The sequence below is a fragment of the Caenorhabditis remanei genome, chromosome IV, assembly GCF_010183535.1.
Source record: "Caenorhabditis remanei strain PX506 chromosome IV, whole genome shotgun sequence".
Taxonomy (NCBI): domain Eukaryota; kingdom Metazoa; phylum Nematoda; class Chromadorea; order Rhabditida; family Rhabditidae; genus Caenorhabditis; species Caenorhabditis remanei.
In genome coordinates, this window is record NC_071331.1 from 9450247 (window position 1) to 9465455 (window position 15209).

The window sequence follows — 15209 nt, forward strand, 5'->3', positions numbered from 1 at the left end:
AGTCAAGAAACGCCGAGTCAGTAGTATCAGGTTGATATTTTGTGTTTTCTACCACCCTGTCGGGACACACCTTTTCTGACCGCTTTCTACTGTTGAAATCGACATCGTCTCCAGAAGACGTCAAATTTGATATTTTTGAAAAAAGAAAAGTTCGGGCATCATCTAAGGGAAATTTCCTATCTATCTATCTAGGTTTCATAAAAATTGGTCCACTACGGAGGGAGTTATGATCGGCGACAAATAAACGGACACACGGATCTGTTGAATATTATTAGTAAAGATGACTTACAGGGAAGAATTAAGCGATTTTGTAGTAACACATGCACATTTTTAAAGTTATAGAAACAGTTATATTTTAGATAACTTCCTGTTTCAACCCGTTATTTACTTTTTCAAGTTGAAAGAAATATTAGTAGAGGCTCAAGAATTGATTCGATATATTGCAAAATCTGTCACAAAGGATGCTGTCAGCAGAAAACTTGACATTTCCGAGAAATAGTCTATTTTCCAAGCTTTTAAAGTTTCAACGCATCTTTACTAATAATATTCAGCAGATCTGTCCGTCTGTCCGTATGTCGCCGACTCTAGCGCCCTCTGTACTGAACCGTTTTTAATGAAATTTACACAGATCGATTGGAATTTTTCCCCGGATGATGCCCGTCTATTTTTTTTAGTTCAAATCAGTGTGCTCCACCGGTGAAGAAACCGGCGAAAACCCGGTTTTTTTTTTACCGGTGAAAGCCGTTATAATCACCGGTGAAGTTTTTCTCGGTTTTATAAAAATAAAAACCGGAGTCAAGTTTGGCGAAAACCGGTGTTCACCGAAATTCCCCGGTGTTCAATATTGAATAACCGGTTTTCCCCGGTGCCCGGTTTTCCCCGGGGAATCACCGGTGTTCACCGGTTTTCACCGGTTTTTTTGATGATGCAAACACTTCAACGTGAACGAACATGACAGCAACCGGCCATTTTGCAATCGGACATTTTGAAACAGGACATTTCGAAACCGGACACTTTGAAACCGGACGTTTTGCAACTGGAAACTTAAAAACCGGACGTTTCGCAACCGGACATTTTGAAACCGGACGTTTCGCAACCGGCATTTTTTTGTTTCGAAGTGTCATTCGGTTGCGAAATGTCCGGTTGCGAAATGTCTGGTTGTGTGTTACTAATTTCAAAAAAACTCCGGCGAAAACCGGTGAAAACCGGGGAAACACCGGTTTTTTCCCCGGTGTTTCTCCGGGGAAAACCCGGTGATCACCGGTTTTCTCCGGGTTTTCCCCGGTGAAACACCGGTGAGTTTCGGTGAAAACCGGTGAATATTTTCACCGGTTTTTTCATGAAAAACCGGTTTTCACTAGTTTTAAAATCCCGGTGGAGCACACTGGTTCAAATAGTTCGAAAATAGTCACTACGTGAAAAAACGTGGTTTTCAAGCCTTTCAGTGGCTTTCATTTTCGAAATAGGGAAATAGGAGTTCACGGGAAAAATAGTTATAGAACTTTTCCATTCTTCAAATGAATTCATTTCTTCACATTTTCGTATGGTTTTGGAAAGTTGTTCTACGAATCTTGGGTCAGATCTATTCTGCAAACTGTTTTTGCTATGAACAACCAGATGTGGACGAGACGAGTCAGATGTTGAAGTGTAGGTTAGATAATATTCAACTGATTTGTTAGCAAGGAATCTAACTTGCCGAAGGTGATTTTCATCCTTTCGAAATTCCGAGAAAATTCTAGAAACTTCTTGACACAGATGAAGTCTGTGAGGATCAGAAGTAAATAATTTCTGATTGGTTAGTAATATTAGAAGATGATAGTGGGATATGATTGGTTCTTGAATCTTGAACAGAGTTGACCGGAATTCCGACTTCCGCTTTCCGCCACTTTCTTCATTCCGTTCAACTCTGATCGTGAAGGACGAAATTCTAATTGATCTGTCTATCCGAGTTGAACGGAATGCGGTTTTTGAAATGGCGGAAGGCAGAAGGCGGAAAGCGGAGTAAACATTTTTTGGGCGGAAAACGGCAAACAGAAGGCGGAATTTTAAAAAAATCGGCGGAAAGCGGAAAGCGAAAGGCGGAAGAAACAGTTTTGGCGGAAGGCGGAAGAAACATTTTTGCCGGAAGGCGAAAGGCGAAAGCGGAATGAAATTTTTTTGGGCGGAAAGCGGCAAGCGGAAGGCGGAATTTAATAAAAATCGGCGGAAAGCCAAAGACGGAAGCAACAAATTTCTTGGCGGAAAGCGGAATGAAAAAAATGCAAAAAGGCGGAAGGCGGAATACAATGTCGTTTTTAAGAAGACGATTTGGCCTTATTTTGTTGCAAAAAGCCCTTAAAATGGTTAAAGTTGGGTAAAATTTTGTTTTTTTCTTCGGCAAAAACTGATAGCTTTGCTGCAAAAAAAACCTCAAAAAGAGCAGCAAATTGGAGTCTGCGAATAAATTTTTCAAGCTGATATTCTCTAGGCGCAAGGCGGAAAAGCTCTTGAAATAGCGGAAGGCGGAAGGCGGAAGGCGGAAAGCGGAATAAAAACATTTCGACGGAAAGCGGAAAGCGGAATGAAAAAAGTGGCGGAAGGCGGAATTCCGCTCAACTCTGCTGTCTATGTTTCCTTAAGAATATTTGTGAAGAAAAAAATCTCTTCATATTCCACAGGAAAGATAAGTCATTGAGAAAGTTTGTCGAAATCTTATCAGTAAAGCAGAGGTGCTTTAATTGGTTTCTATCATAACGGGCTGCTTAGCCTACAAAAACTAATAACAAGTGAAAAATTTATACGATCCAGGAGTAGGAAAAATTATGAAACCTCGATAGTCTGAACCATTTGAGAAGCGCCGCAGGCGCTGAAACACCCAGAAGGGTGGAGAAGAAAAGGAGGTTTAGCAGCCGTTAGGCTGCGTTAACCGACTGGTTTACTTATAGATGGGAGATCGGTTATAGTAATAATCTACTCAAATTTAGCGCTTCTGACAGAAGTTTGGATTCTCTACTGTTTCAGATCATGCTCTTATTGGATCCTGTTCTACATTCCGTAATCCAACGACTCTTTTCGAGAGATTGAAAAAAAGCTTTTTTTTTAATTTTTAAAAAACTGAAAAGAAATTAGAAAAAGTCTGCAGACTGTGAAAAAAATTTGGAGTATCTTCCTGGTTAGACACTTGGAAGCAATCGCGTGGTAGCCAGTTTTAGAAAGATTAGGTAGAAAAAGGCCAACTGGTCCATTAGTGCAAGGATCAGAAACTTCCATCGCCTAATCTTTTTGTGCTTTGTGAGAAACTGCAAAGAACATTTTACTCGAATTCAGCGCTTTTGACAGAAGTTTGGATTCTATACTGTTTCAGTTCGTATTCTTATAAGATCATGTTCTACATTCTGTTATTCAACTGTCATTTTCCTGAAACTTCAAAAAACCAATGTAATTATTTGGAAAAAAACTAAAAAAAGAAATTTTAAAATGTCTGAGAATAACGGATACTCTTTCGGAAAAGGCGTCGAGGAGAAACAGACAACAACAGCAAAGAAAACAACAAACTTTAATGCAATTAACTCAAAAAACAATTTAATTCTACTCTTTCTATTCTCTCTTCTCAATCCGAGAGAACTCATTACAATGTCAATCTCTCGTCTTATGTACAATGGAATTATTCTTTGAGAAAATGCCCATCGCTAGTATGATTCATATTAGGTCCTTGAAATATCACACATTTTACAAATTGTTCGAAACATAACTTTCTAGAAAGATTCCGTATTCCAAGTTGTCTACTTTGGGCCTCCTCTAGTTTTCCTAATCTGTTTAGTTGAATTGTGAAACTTCTCGGTTTCTAAACTTTGAAGTTCACCAGTTTATGTACAAAAAAATGTTAAGAAGACAAAAAAATCGCTAGTCCGCCTCGAAATTTAGTTGTATTTTTAAAAAGCTCCGTTTCGAGTGTATAGTATCAGGTAATGTAATGAAATTGAATTGTTCGTTCTGATTAGATAGCGATCAGTGAATCTGTCTGGAATCAATTTTTTTGCTTCTCCACACTCATGTAATCACAGAACCGATTCATATTATTACGTCTTTTTTAGTTTAACTTGATCATTACACAGGGTACTATCTGATACATATGAAGCTGCAACATTTAATAGTCAGTTGGAATATAGTCAATTTCGCAGTTTCTGTTTTCAAAGTTGTTTTCACAAAAGCGATGACACCACTCCAATACAGTTGGACCTCATTGGCTACAATCTATGGGCGTGGCTTATTTTCATAATAGGATTCTAAAATATTCCTTGAGCTATTTTGTTCATTCACCGAAATTTAGAAAAGTTTGTCGGAGAAAAATAAAGAGACACATATTCTCTATCACAGTTTCTGCGGATCCATATATTTCCGAGCTGGTACATGTTAATATCAGTCCAGATTACATCTTAACCTTAAAACCTCTGATAATTTCACGAACTACTGTTTCCCTTTCACCATTTGACTCTCCGAACGAAGAATTTGGCAATACTTCGTCTGTTCCTAAAAGTCGCAGAAGAATAGTTTCCTTCTGCCGTTGTTTGGTTTTCACGAAAACTCAAATTCGTAGTTTTTGTTCGGAAAGTTTGAAAAAGTTCGTGCCTCAACATGTGGAATTTTAGTCTTCTTGATGGAAACTGTTTGATGCTCTAAAGTAATGAATGCAAGCACTTTTGAACATGTTTCTAATTTTCTATCTTTTCATGTATTTGTTAGCAAGTGTATAAGGCTGGGAAATTTGTTTGATACCACATTGAAACATTGATATTTTGAAAATTTAGAAAATTTTTAAAACAAATTACAAAGTTAATATGAAAACGAGCGATTGGTCGTGTAAAATTAAATCAGTTTGATTGTTCGTTGATTCCGTTGATTTCGAATAGCAGTAGTCTGAAACTGAAATTCTTCTTTTTTTTCTTTTTCTTTTTAATTTTGACTAATTAGTTAGCTACAGACTCTCATTCGAAGATTTATCTAAACCAAGAATTTTTCACTCAATAACTAAATAACTAAATGTCAGAGTTATACCATATTGTTTTCTCTTTTTGTCGAATGATTGAATTGCAAGTATTCTTAATAAGTTTTTAAAGATGGATGTTTCAAATCATAGTGTAACGTTATTTTAGAAATATCAGAAAACACCGAGACGTTACAAATTGGAACGAAAACTTTCATATGTTTTTGAATATGTCTTGAAATTGCAAATTTTTGAAGTTTCAAGATTTAAGTTAATTATTCACAAAAATTACATTTGCCTACTGTTTCACTTCCAACTTTTACACGATCATAGTTTATGTCAATTCAGTTTTTGTTTTTTTTTTCACCATTTGCTCTGCTCGAAATCTTCTCAAACGTTACTCAATTTTCACCACTTTTTATTTTTTTCATTAAAAATTTATCAGGTTCATATTTTATATTATTTCCATTACTGTTTTGTGCTCAGAACACTCCTAAGACTTCCTTGAAACAGTGACCAATATCCAAAAAAACTTTCAAACACACAAATATTGTGAAAAAAAATTCTCATGTTTTTTGAAAATGTGTTGGAACTGCAAACTTCTGAAATCGCGATGCACATTTGCTTACTATTTCACTTTCAACTTTTACACGATCAGTGGTTTTTCATCTGCTCATTCCCGATTTTAAACGATTATTTGATGATACATTTTTCAGTTTCTCATTGGTTTCACATAATTTTCTCGGTAATTTATACTGCTCGGAAAGTAACTCTAGACGGAACCATGAATGCCAACATTTAGAATATCATCAGATTCTATTTCCAAATGACACACTGTAAATGTGAATTTATATAGAGACATTTGGAATATAACCGAAACGGTAAATTCCCAGTTTCAATAAAATGCAAATTTCTACTTTTTAAAAAAGGAATTTTTAATCAAAATTTTCTGAATACCATTCGTTTCTCAAATTATTCCATTCTCATTTTAAACTTTACTGTTTCCGAACGCATGCAGAAAGTTTTTAAAATCTAGGCACTACTTTCTATTTCATTTTCAATTCTACAAGGGAAGTTCATGACGAGGCGGGTTGAACTTTTTCTACAAATTGGACCCCAGATACTTTCGATCTTGAGGATTACAAAACTGCAATAAAAATCAGCAACATGCTCATGTAGACCGAGTTATGAGCCGTCAAACTTTTTGGTTTTTAAAGCACTCCTCAAATTTCTTACTGTTTTTAGTGTTGTGTCCTTTGGTGGAGGAGAAGGGAATTATAAAACCATTTATTTACATGGTGAGAATCCACAACTAAGAGTTCTCTACATCTTATATAGGCAGATCTTCTTGCCACGTGTGACCTCGGGGTTGGACGTTCACTAGGCTAGGCCATGCTAGTTCACGCCACAACACCTCCCTTTCTTCAATGAAAGTTCGTTTGTCTACTGTCTTGCATCTTCGGTTCTTCCACGACAGCCGCTGCCTAGACTCCACAGCATTTCTTCTTTTGGACCCATGTCCGCATCATTGCTTCGATCTTCTGATCTTCAGCCAACGATCTTCAGCAGATGTCATTTCCCTATGCATCTCACAGCTTCCACACGAAATCTACCATTCGAAATCGTTGAACACGAGTACCTCGATCCATCTTCACTCGGTGCTGCTGCTGCTGGTTCTTCAACGGTGTCTTCCTTCCGGGTGATCCCATGATCTCGAGCTCGTCACTCTCCAACCCTTCTTACCGCTGGTTTGTTTTCGATGTTGTCCACCGGGATCTCTTTTCTTCGGCCTTCTCCGTGCGCACCAGTCAACGATCCCGTCCGGCATGCGCGTCCCCGGAGCGTCGGTTCGTTGATCTCATCCTGATCGCCACTGTTATGTCCTTTGGTGGAGGAGAAGGGAATTATAAAACCATTTATTTACATGGTGAGAATCCACAACTAAGAGTTCTCTACATCTTATATAGGCAGATCTTCTTGCCACGTGTGACCTCGGGGTTGGACGTTCACTAGGCTAGGCCATGCTAGTTCACGCCACAACATTTAGTAAAACTTTTTGCTTAGTTATAAGTATCAGTAGCTTGATAGTTGTTTGATGTCTTACCTTTTTTTGTACAAAAATTCAAACACACCAGAAGCATGAGTAGTGATAACTGGTGACCGAAATGTCTCCCAACAGTCAGAAAAATCAAATGTAATAGTGGTGAACTATGTACCATCCCTTAGGGTTAGTTCCAAGTTGGAACTTCCAACCACGTCTGAAAACCCCTCAAAATGAAAAAGAAAAGTATTCAAATATTCACCTGAATTGCTAGCCACCCACCTCAACCCCCTGTTTCTACTATTCATAATATAATTTCTGACTATTTCACTACTCATTTTTTAATGAGTGTTTGAGATGTTCTCGATTTCGATTGACTACTAAAGTTTGAAAATTTTCTGAATCGTCTCCAGTGGGACCGTCAGCTACTGATCAGATACAAACCTGAAAATCCAAAATGGGATCTTTGAAATCGTACATTATGAACTTCTGGTTTGATGGGGGTGTTTTCACAAAAAACCTAGAAACAATAAATGAATTTATTTTTCGGATTCAACAATCTACTAAATGACAGTATTCGGTTAACTGTGTGTTCTACTCTATAAGTTCCAAATATTACCGTGCGACAGTGGCCTAAATGAAACCAAGTCAGCAAGAACAGCAAAAAAAAATTCCAGTGCCAATCCTGAAGAATTATTTTTAAAGAATCTGAAATAGAAAAATGGTACCTTGGAAACCGCAAGTATTTGACCTTTAATTTTCTGAAGGTATTACCCAAAAATCTCCAGAAACCCATCGATTAATTTATTTTCCGTTTCAGAAATCTATTGAATATAACTTTTGAAACTTTACTGATCTCGATCCTCTACTATCTAGTTAGGCTCTTGATCAAAAAACGCGCCACAAGGTGCGCCAGCCGTCTCCCCTCTCTCAAAATTTTTTCAATTCTTAATTTTTTCTCACTCTCAATCTCCGTCCCCCCAAAAGCACCATTCCTCTGCTCCAATCATGTTGCTGCTCCGAATCAAAAAAGTCAATTATCGGAAGTAATTCCGCAGTCTAAAAATCCGTTTTTTTTACTTTACTGAAACAATACTGTTGTTTCACCGACGTTCTTATCTACGATTCATTTTTTTTCAGTATTTAATACGATTTATTTTTTCAGTCCTTCACAAATGTGGCAATTTCGAGTATCACAATAGCACAGGAGTACATTAACGGATTGTTGGCAGCCGCCTCTGTTTCAGTGAGTTTTTGAAGACTTTAGAACAAATCCACTAGCTTATTGGGCATATGTTTTACAATAAACTGCTGTTCAAATTTTAAATTTCTTCAACCTCAATATTTTACCTTTTTCAATTTCCTCGAATCGTTTTAGCGCAATTTTTTTGGCAAACTAATAATTCTTGCTGCAATTTTTGAAAAATTTTAATTCCAGGTCCGCACCGCCTACTCTGAAATAAAGACACTGACAAGTCAACCAAGTTTCTATTATATTCCAAAACGACAGAGATATTTGATGGTGAATAAAATAGTGACTGATATGAGTGCAACTGGTCAAACGGAGATGATGTCATTGAATAAGAAGGCGAAGGCATACTGTCGGACTGCAAATGTGGACACTCCACCGTATTCATTGGGCAATTTATTCGGAAATATGTTGGCGAATGGGGCTGTTTTGTCGAAATAAATGAATCGTTGAAAGCGTGTTTCATTTTTTTATGGTGTTGACAAGATTTTAGTTTTGGGCATTCTTGGTTTCAAAAAAATTCGCAGATTGGAGACCAACAAAAATGACTTCAAACGGCATTACAAGAAACGACTCGAAAAGATTACGCAATAATTTTTTGCTGAACTATGGTTAATTTCACAGTATTTAGAAACTGCAATTTTCAAAAAAAGCTGAAAGTAAACTTCCAGAAGCTAATATTAGTCGCTCAGTGGTGCTTATCCATGTCGGAAGTTATCGATCACAAATTTGACATTTATAAAATCCGTTGTCTCCAAAATTCATATAAAAAAAGAGAAAATTCCCTGTGTAGATATCGCTCATCACGAATTTTCCTTCATAAATATCTTATTTGGTCAAATGAACACCTTACAACAATCTAAAGCGAAAAGTTGCTCTATTAATGCTTTTTAAAGTGCATAATGAATTTGAACCTCGTTCAATAAACTTTTTGTCTGTAAGCCGTTACACTCTGAACATGAAACTGCATTTTGAAAATGTCCATTTCCATTAGTGCCGTCAAAACATAAAAACTGATTGAATGTTATCACATTCATATGACACAGTATTTTTGAGTACTGAGTAATGCGACCACACTACATTTTCCTAGATTTTTTTATATTGAGGTCGAAATGGAACAGAAGAATTACAAGACTTATCAAAAAATATGAGACATTATGAAGAGGACCTAAACTATTGCTGTGACATTAATTAATTTCAAAGTTCCAATTTAAATGACTTTGCAGAAAGATAACATTTTTGTTTCACGGAGTGCTAAAATATGTATTAAACTTTTTTCATAGTTATTTGGTGTGATTAATCATCATCGTTTCAGTCATTAACTACCTTCGCAATATCTAACAAACAGTATCGCATGAATACGTAACATTATTCTTCGCTGATATTGATGTTTCTGGTAGAGTATATGTAGAACTCATCGAATTTGCTCTGAGCAATGTTCTGAAGAAAATGAACCGAAACTGTAGATATTTCTCAGTGTTTATCGATTTACACAAATAACCATAGCAGGGTTGCGCGGAATTCCGACTTCCGACTTCCGACTTCCGGGCATTTTTTCACTTCGGACTTCCGACTTCCGACTTCCGTTTTGAAAATTTTACTTCCGACTTCCGACTTCCGGATTTGGAGTTTCACTTCCGACTTCCGCCATTTCATAAGAGTGGAGATTAGGAAAAGCAAATTTCTCAGAAATACAAGGAAAAATGGTCTAAAAGGACAGAAAATAGGCTTTTCTTCAGCCAAAAACTAGTTTCTCACTGATTTTTGTGAATTTCATGATATTTTTTTTTTGGAGTTTTTAAATCTTTGCAAAGAAATCTACTTCCAACATCCGGATTCCGACTGCCGACTTCCGACTTCCGGGCATTTTTCACTTCCGAATTCCGACTTCCGACGTCCGTTTTCAAAATGTTACTTCCGTCTTCCGACTTCCGACTTCCGGATTTCGAATTTCACTTCCGACTTCCGACTTCCGACTTCCGTTTTTGAAAAAAATTACTTCCGCGCAACTCTGAACCATAGTTTCTTGAGTGTTTTCTCCACTTCCATCTAGATAATAAACAGTACGTTTTCTCGTGACTCCACTACATTTTTTTCAAAAAGATATAGAGGAGGAACAAGATTAGCTGATAATTGTTGTTATGGTCATGAATAAACTTTTTGTTGATTCCCATGGTTTTCTGACTTTTACTTTTTTAGATATAGCACTTATAGCTTGTGCGGGTAATTCTGCCGCACCCTGTATACCATAACACCAAAAACGTGAACTAATTCGGACATTTACGAAATAAAAACATTTTTTTGATAAAAAGACTACTTATCGAATCTGGAACTCAATTAACACCTATCTCATATTTCTGAAACATCGTTTTTTATTTCCATAGATCAGAAAGTGGTGCCACCACCAGTCAAAATTAAAAGATTGAATATCTTGTTCAAAGAGTATACTAAATTTCTTTCCAAATATTGTAGAGAAACTGAAACTGAAACGGTATTTTTTTTCTTCTATTTCACATTTCTCAATATACTGAAAAATAATAACTACTTCGAAGTCTAATAAACCAAATCTAATGCACTTCTAGTCTTAAAATTTTTTATTCGAGACATGAACGTAGGTTTAATAGAGAAATCACTCAATTGCAGTAGGAGTGTCTCACTGATTTTAAACTTTCAGTTTCAACTGATAATGTTTCAGTCAGGTAATAAAACGTTTAGCATTTTTGTTACAGTCACTGGCTCTGCTTCAAATTTTCAAGATCTTGGACACCGTCACATAAAAAACAAAGCAAAATGTACAAAGTCATTATGTTACCAATATCGAGGTCACGGACTGTCGCTCTTCCAAAACACTCATCGTGAAACATGATTTTTTTTTTGGTTTTTGCTACTGAAAGTTTTTGATTCACACATGTGTGTTCTCTTTCTCTTTTCGAGAAATACATGCATTATATTCCAAATTTAAGACGCTTCAATCAAAAACCATATTCAACATTAATTTGTGATAAATGACTTTTCTGTCGATTTCAATCCAAAAATTAGCAATTCTAAATATAACCACGGGACAGGAATGCATTTGGTTTTCTCACTATACCGTGATTTAGAGACAATTAGATTTTCAATACAGAACACAAATCATCTGGATTAAAATATCAAGATTCGATTTCATCATCTCATTTTGAGTTATTCTTGAAAAATAAAGAGAAACAGTAATCCTAATAAACGTATCAAAATGTTCTCGTGGCTGTTTTGAACTTCATTTCAGAAACAGTGCAGAATTGATAAGGTTGTCATCCCCCGTAACGTTCTTTGAGTTCCTCTGACGTAAACACTTATTCTAGCACCTTCCATATAGTGACCAGCTCACGGTACTAACTGATAAGACATTTGTATTTAACCCCTGCCACCGACCAGTCTTGGTCGGTTCTCTTATCTATGTTTATTGGACATAATGATGTCTAAGTGACACTGAATAAAGATGATGATACCGCTACACTGAATGGCAGAAAGAATCTCTATATAACAAGGTAGAAAAAGTCAAACTAAAAAGAACTTTAAGGCTTTAAAAGAAAATGAGTAGAATGGAGGAAGAACTTCACACCCTGCCTTTCTAGAAGAATTTTACACCCTACGGGTGACGTCACCAGGAAAACCTGTGTACTTGTAACTTTCTGAAAAAAAGGCCTGCAAATCCTACCTGTAATTCATCATACACCTGTTCATAATTCTCAGGTACGTAAGTACCTTATCTGTGCAGCTATACCGTGTTTTTTTACGTTAAGTAATACAATCAGCTACCGAACAGTCACAAATCTGAAAATCCAAAATCTCTGAAATCGTACGTTATGAAGTTCTGATTTCATGGAGATTTCAAACAAAATCTTAGAAACACTAAATCAATTTATTTTTGGATTCAACAATATACAGAATCACAAATTTCAAAACTACGTCTATGCATGTGTTCCAAATATTACAGAGCGATAGTGTCCTTATCAAACCAATTCAGCTAGAATACCGATGACTGTCATAGAAATCATAAGACCTGTATTTGAATGGTATTTAAGTTTCTTACAAACATTTTTGATGAGTCTTCTCTATTTAAAATTGAGTTTATTAAGAATTTTTATTCCGATATAATTATTTTGAAAGAATCTGAACATTTGAAATGGAATCTCAGAAACCGCAAATGTTGAACTTTTCATTTTCTGAAGATGTTTCCAAAAAATCTCCAGAAACAAATCGATACATTTATTTTCGGTTTCAGAAATCTACTGAATTATAACTTGAAGCTATACTTATCCCGATCCTTATCGGAATAAAAAAGTTCCGACATTTTTTTCCGACGAGCAAGGTTCGCGCCACTGATCTACGGAAACGCCCACTCATCATAAACATCTAGTCTGCAAGATCAGTGCACGGTTTCATTGATTTCGCGATTAAAATTTTTTTACAAATACCACTTTTTCATCAAATTTGATCTACTTTTTTGAAATTTGACCTCAAACTTCCATAGTAGAAATGAAATTTCAAGGAAAATAGATCAAACTTTACGAAAAAGTGGTATTTTTAAACAAATTTTTACCCGCGAAATCAATGAAACCGTATACCCTGATCTTGCAGACTAAATGTTTATGATGAGTGGGCGTTTCCGTAGATAAGTGGCGCGAACCTTGCGCGTCGGAAAAAAATGTCGGAACTTTTTTATTCCGATAATAGATTTCAATTAGACTCTAGATCAAAAAGCCCCACAAGGCGCTCCAGCCGTGACCTCTCCCGTCTCTAAATTTGTTCAATTCCTTTTCCTTTGTCACTCTCAATCTCCCCAAAAGCTTCATTTCTCTGGTCCAATCATGTTGCTGCTCCGAATCAAAAGTTTCAATTATCGGAAGCAATTCCGTAGTCCAAATATCCGTTTTTTTTACTTTACTGAAACACAAAACTGTTGTTTCACCCACGTTTTTATCTACGATTCATTTTTTTCAGTCCTTCACAAATGTGGCAATTTCGAATATCACAATAGCACAGGAGTACATTAACGGATTGTTGGCAGCCGCCTCTGTTTCAGTGAGTTTTTGAAGACTTTAGAACAAATCCACTAGCTTATTGGGCATATGTTTTACAATAAACTGCTGTTCAAATTTTAAATTTCTTCAACCTCAATATTTTACCTTTTTCAATTTCCTCGAATCGTTTTAGCGCAATTTTTTTGGCAAACTAATAATTCTTGCTGCAATTTTTGAAAAAAAAATTAATTCTAGGTCCGCACCGCCTACTCTGAAATAAAATCACTGACAAGTCAACCAAGTTTCTATTATATTCCAAAACGACAGGGATATTTGATGGTGAATAAAATAGTGACTGATATGAGTGCAACTGGTCAAACGGAGATGATGTCATTGAATAAAAAGGCGAAAGCATACTGTCGAACTGCAAATGTCGACACTCCACCGTATTCATTGGGCAATTTATTCGGAAATATGTTAGCGAATGGGGCTGTTTTGTCGAAATAAATAAATCGTTGAAAGTGCGTTATATTGTTTTGTGAAGTTGTGGATATTTTAGTTTAGGGAATTTTTGACTTCAAAAAAAATTCGCGATTTAGAGGCCAATCTTGAAAGGGAAATACAGGAAAGCAGAAAAGCACAACGTTCTAATAACTTTTGCTGAACTAGGGTCAATTTAACAGTGATCAGAAACTGTAATTTCAACAAAAAAACTGAAAGTAAATTTTCAGCACACAGCTATCAAAATTAGCAGCTCGGTGGCTTATCCATGTCGAAAGTAATAGATTCGCTAGTATCAATAAGTTGACATCGAAAAATCAGTCGTCCTTCAAAACTCATATAAAAACGAGATTTCACTTGATAAATCTCATAATTTGTCAAATTATTTTGTTTAAATGTAAGTAAATTTTTTTGTCTGTTAGCGTTTACACTCTGAACATGAAACTGTATTTTGAAAATGTCCATTTCCACCAGTACCATCAAAACATGAAATCTCATTAAATTTTATCACATTTATATACAATATTTTGAGGTAGTTTTTTTTTCGAAAATTTTTTCGAAAAAAATCCTTATCTCTGGTTTTTAAATTCAATTGTCGCGGTGTTGTTAACGGTGTTGTAATTATAACGTTGTTTATTATTTTCAACTGATTATTAGAATTTACTGAAACGGTAATATTAATTTTTGAAACTAAACTCACATGTTCTGAATACAGCTGCATTATTAAAATCCATGACGGCACTGTACTTTACCTAATTCCGATGATCACTTTTGCAGTTCTTTGCAAAAAAAGCAGTTTAATTTGACAATGATCCAAATCAATTTATTAAAAATATTTATTCACTGATGCCTTTTCAAACTTTCACGAAACAGATTCTCCCAAAATGCTACAATAAATTCATTTTTAATTACATATGTTCTACATGTTCAATTCTCAAAAGAGCAGATTTTATTTGAAGACCAATATCTCTCTCTCTCTCTCTCTCGACTCGGTCTGCTCTCTCGGTCTCTTTTCTCTCTCTTTCTCTCTCTCTGATGCTCTTTCTCTCTTGATTTATACCAGTCGGTTCACGTCGCCTCACGGCGACTAAACCTCCTTCTCTTCACCACCCTTCTAGGTGTTACAGTGGATCGTGATTGACCCGGAAAGGAATCCTCTATTCAATCCGAAAACGGAGGACACGTTTGGAATCTTCTATTTTTTCTGAATCCGATCATATCAAAAAATCCTTCACGTCGTCACTTTTTAGAAAACGGCCCGTATCTTTTTATGACGTGGATCAATCTTGAAACGGAGGACACGTTCGGAATCCCCTATTTTTTCTGAATCCGATGATATCAAAAAAAATGTTCACGTCTCGACATAGGTTCGAACCAACTAACTGTAGTCAACGTTGCTTAACTTGCCAGATCGGACGCGGCGACGCACCCACCCTAACTATGCGGGCGGAGGGA

The 15209-nt window shown here is 36.1% G+C and overlaps 2 protein-coding genes across 2 annotated transcripts; both read left to right on the forward strand.

The window, feature by feature from the left end:
• Positions 1–6479: 6479 nt before the first annotated feature.
• GCK72_013054 (uncharacterized protein) lies at positions 6480–8694 on the forward strand (the record flags this gene model as incomplete). The annotated part of the gene is made up of 3 exons (XM_053729609.1): positions 6480–6662; positions 8170–8250; positions 8443–8694. 3 exons carry the CDS (start codon positions 6480–6482, stop codon positions 8692–8694), a joined length of 516 nt encoding a protein of 171 aa, XP_053584381.1.
• A 2164-nt stretch (positions 8695–10858) lies between these two features.
• GCK72_013055 (uncharacterized protein) lies at positions 10859–13760 on the forward strand (the record flags this gene model as incomplete). The annotated part of the gene is made up of 3 exons (XM_053729610.1): positions 10859–10864; positions 13234–13314; positions 13509–13760. 3 exons carry the CDS (start codon positions 10859–10861, stop codon positions 13758–13760), a joined length of 339 nt encoding a protein of 112 aa, XP_053584382.1.
• Between the last annotated feature and the right edge of the window lie 1449 nt (positions 13761–15209).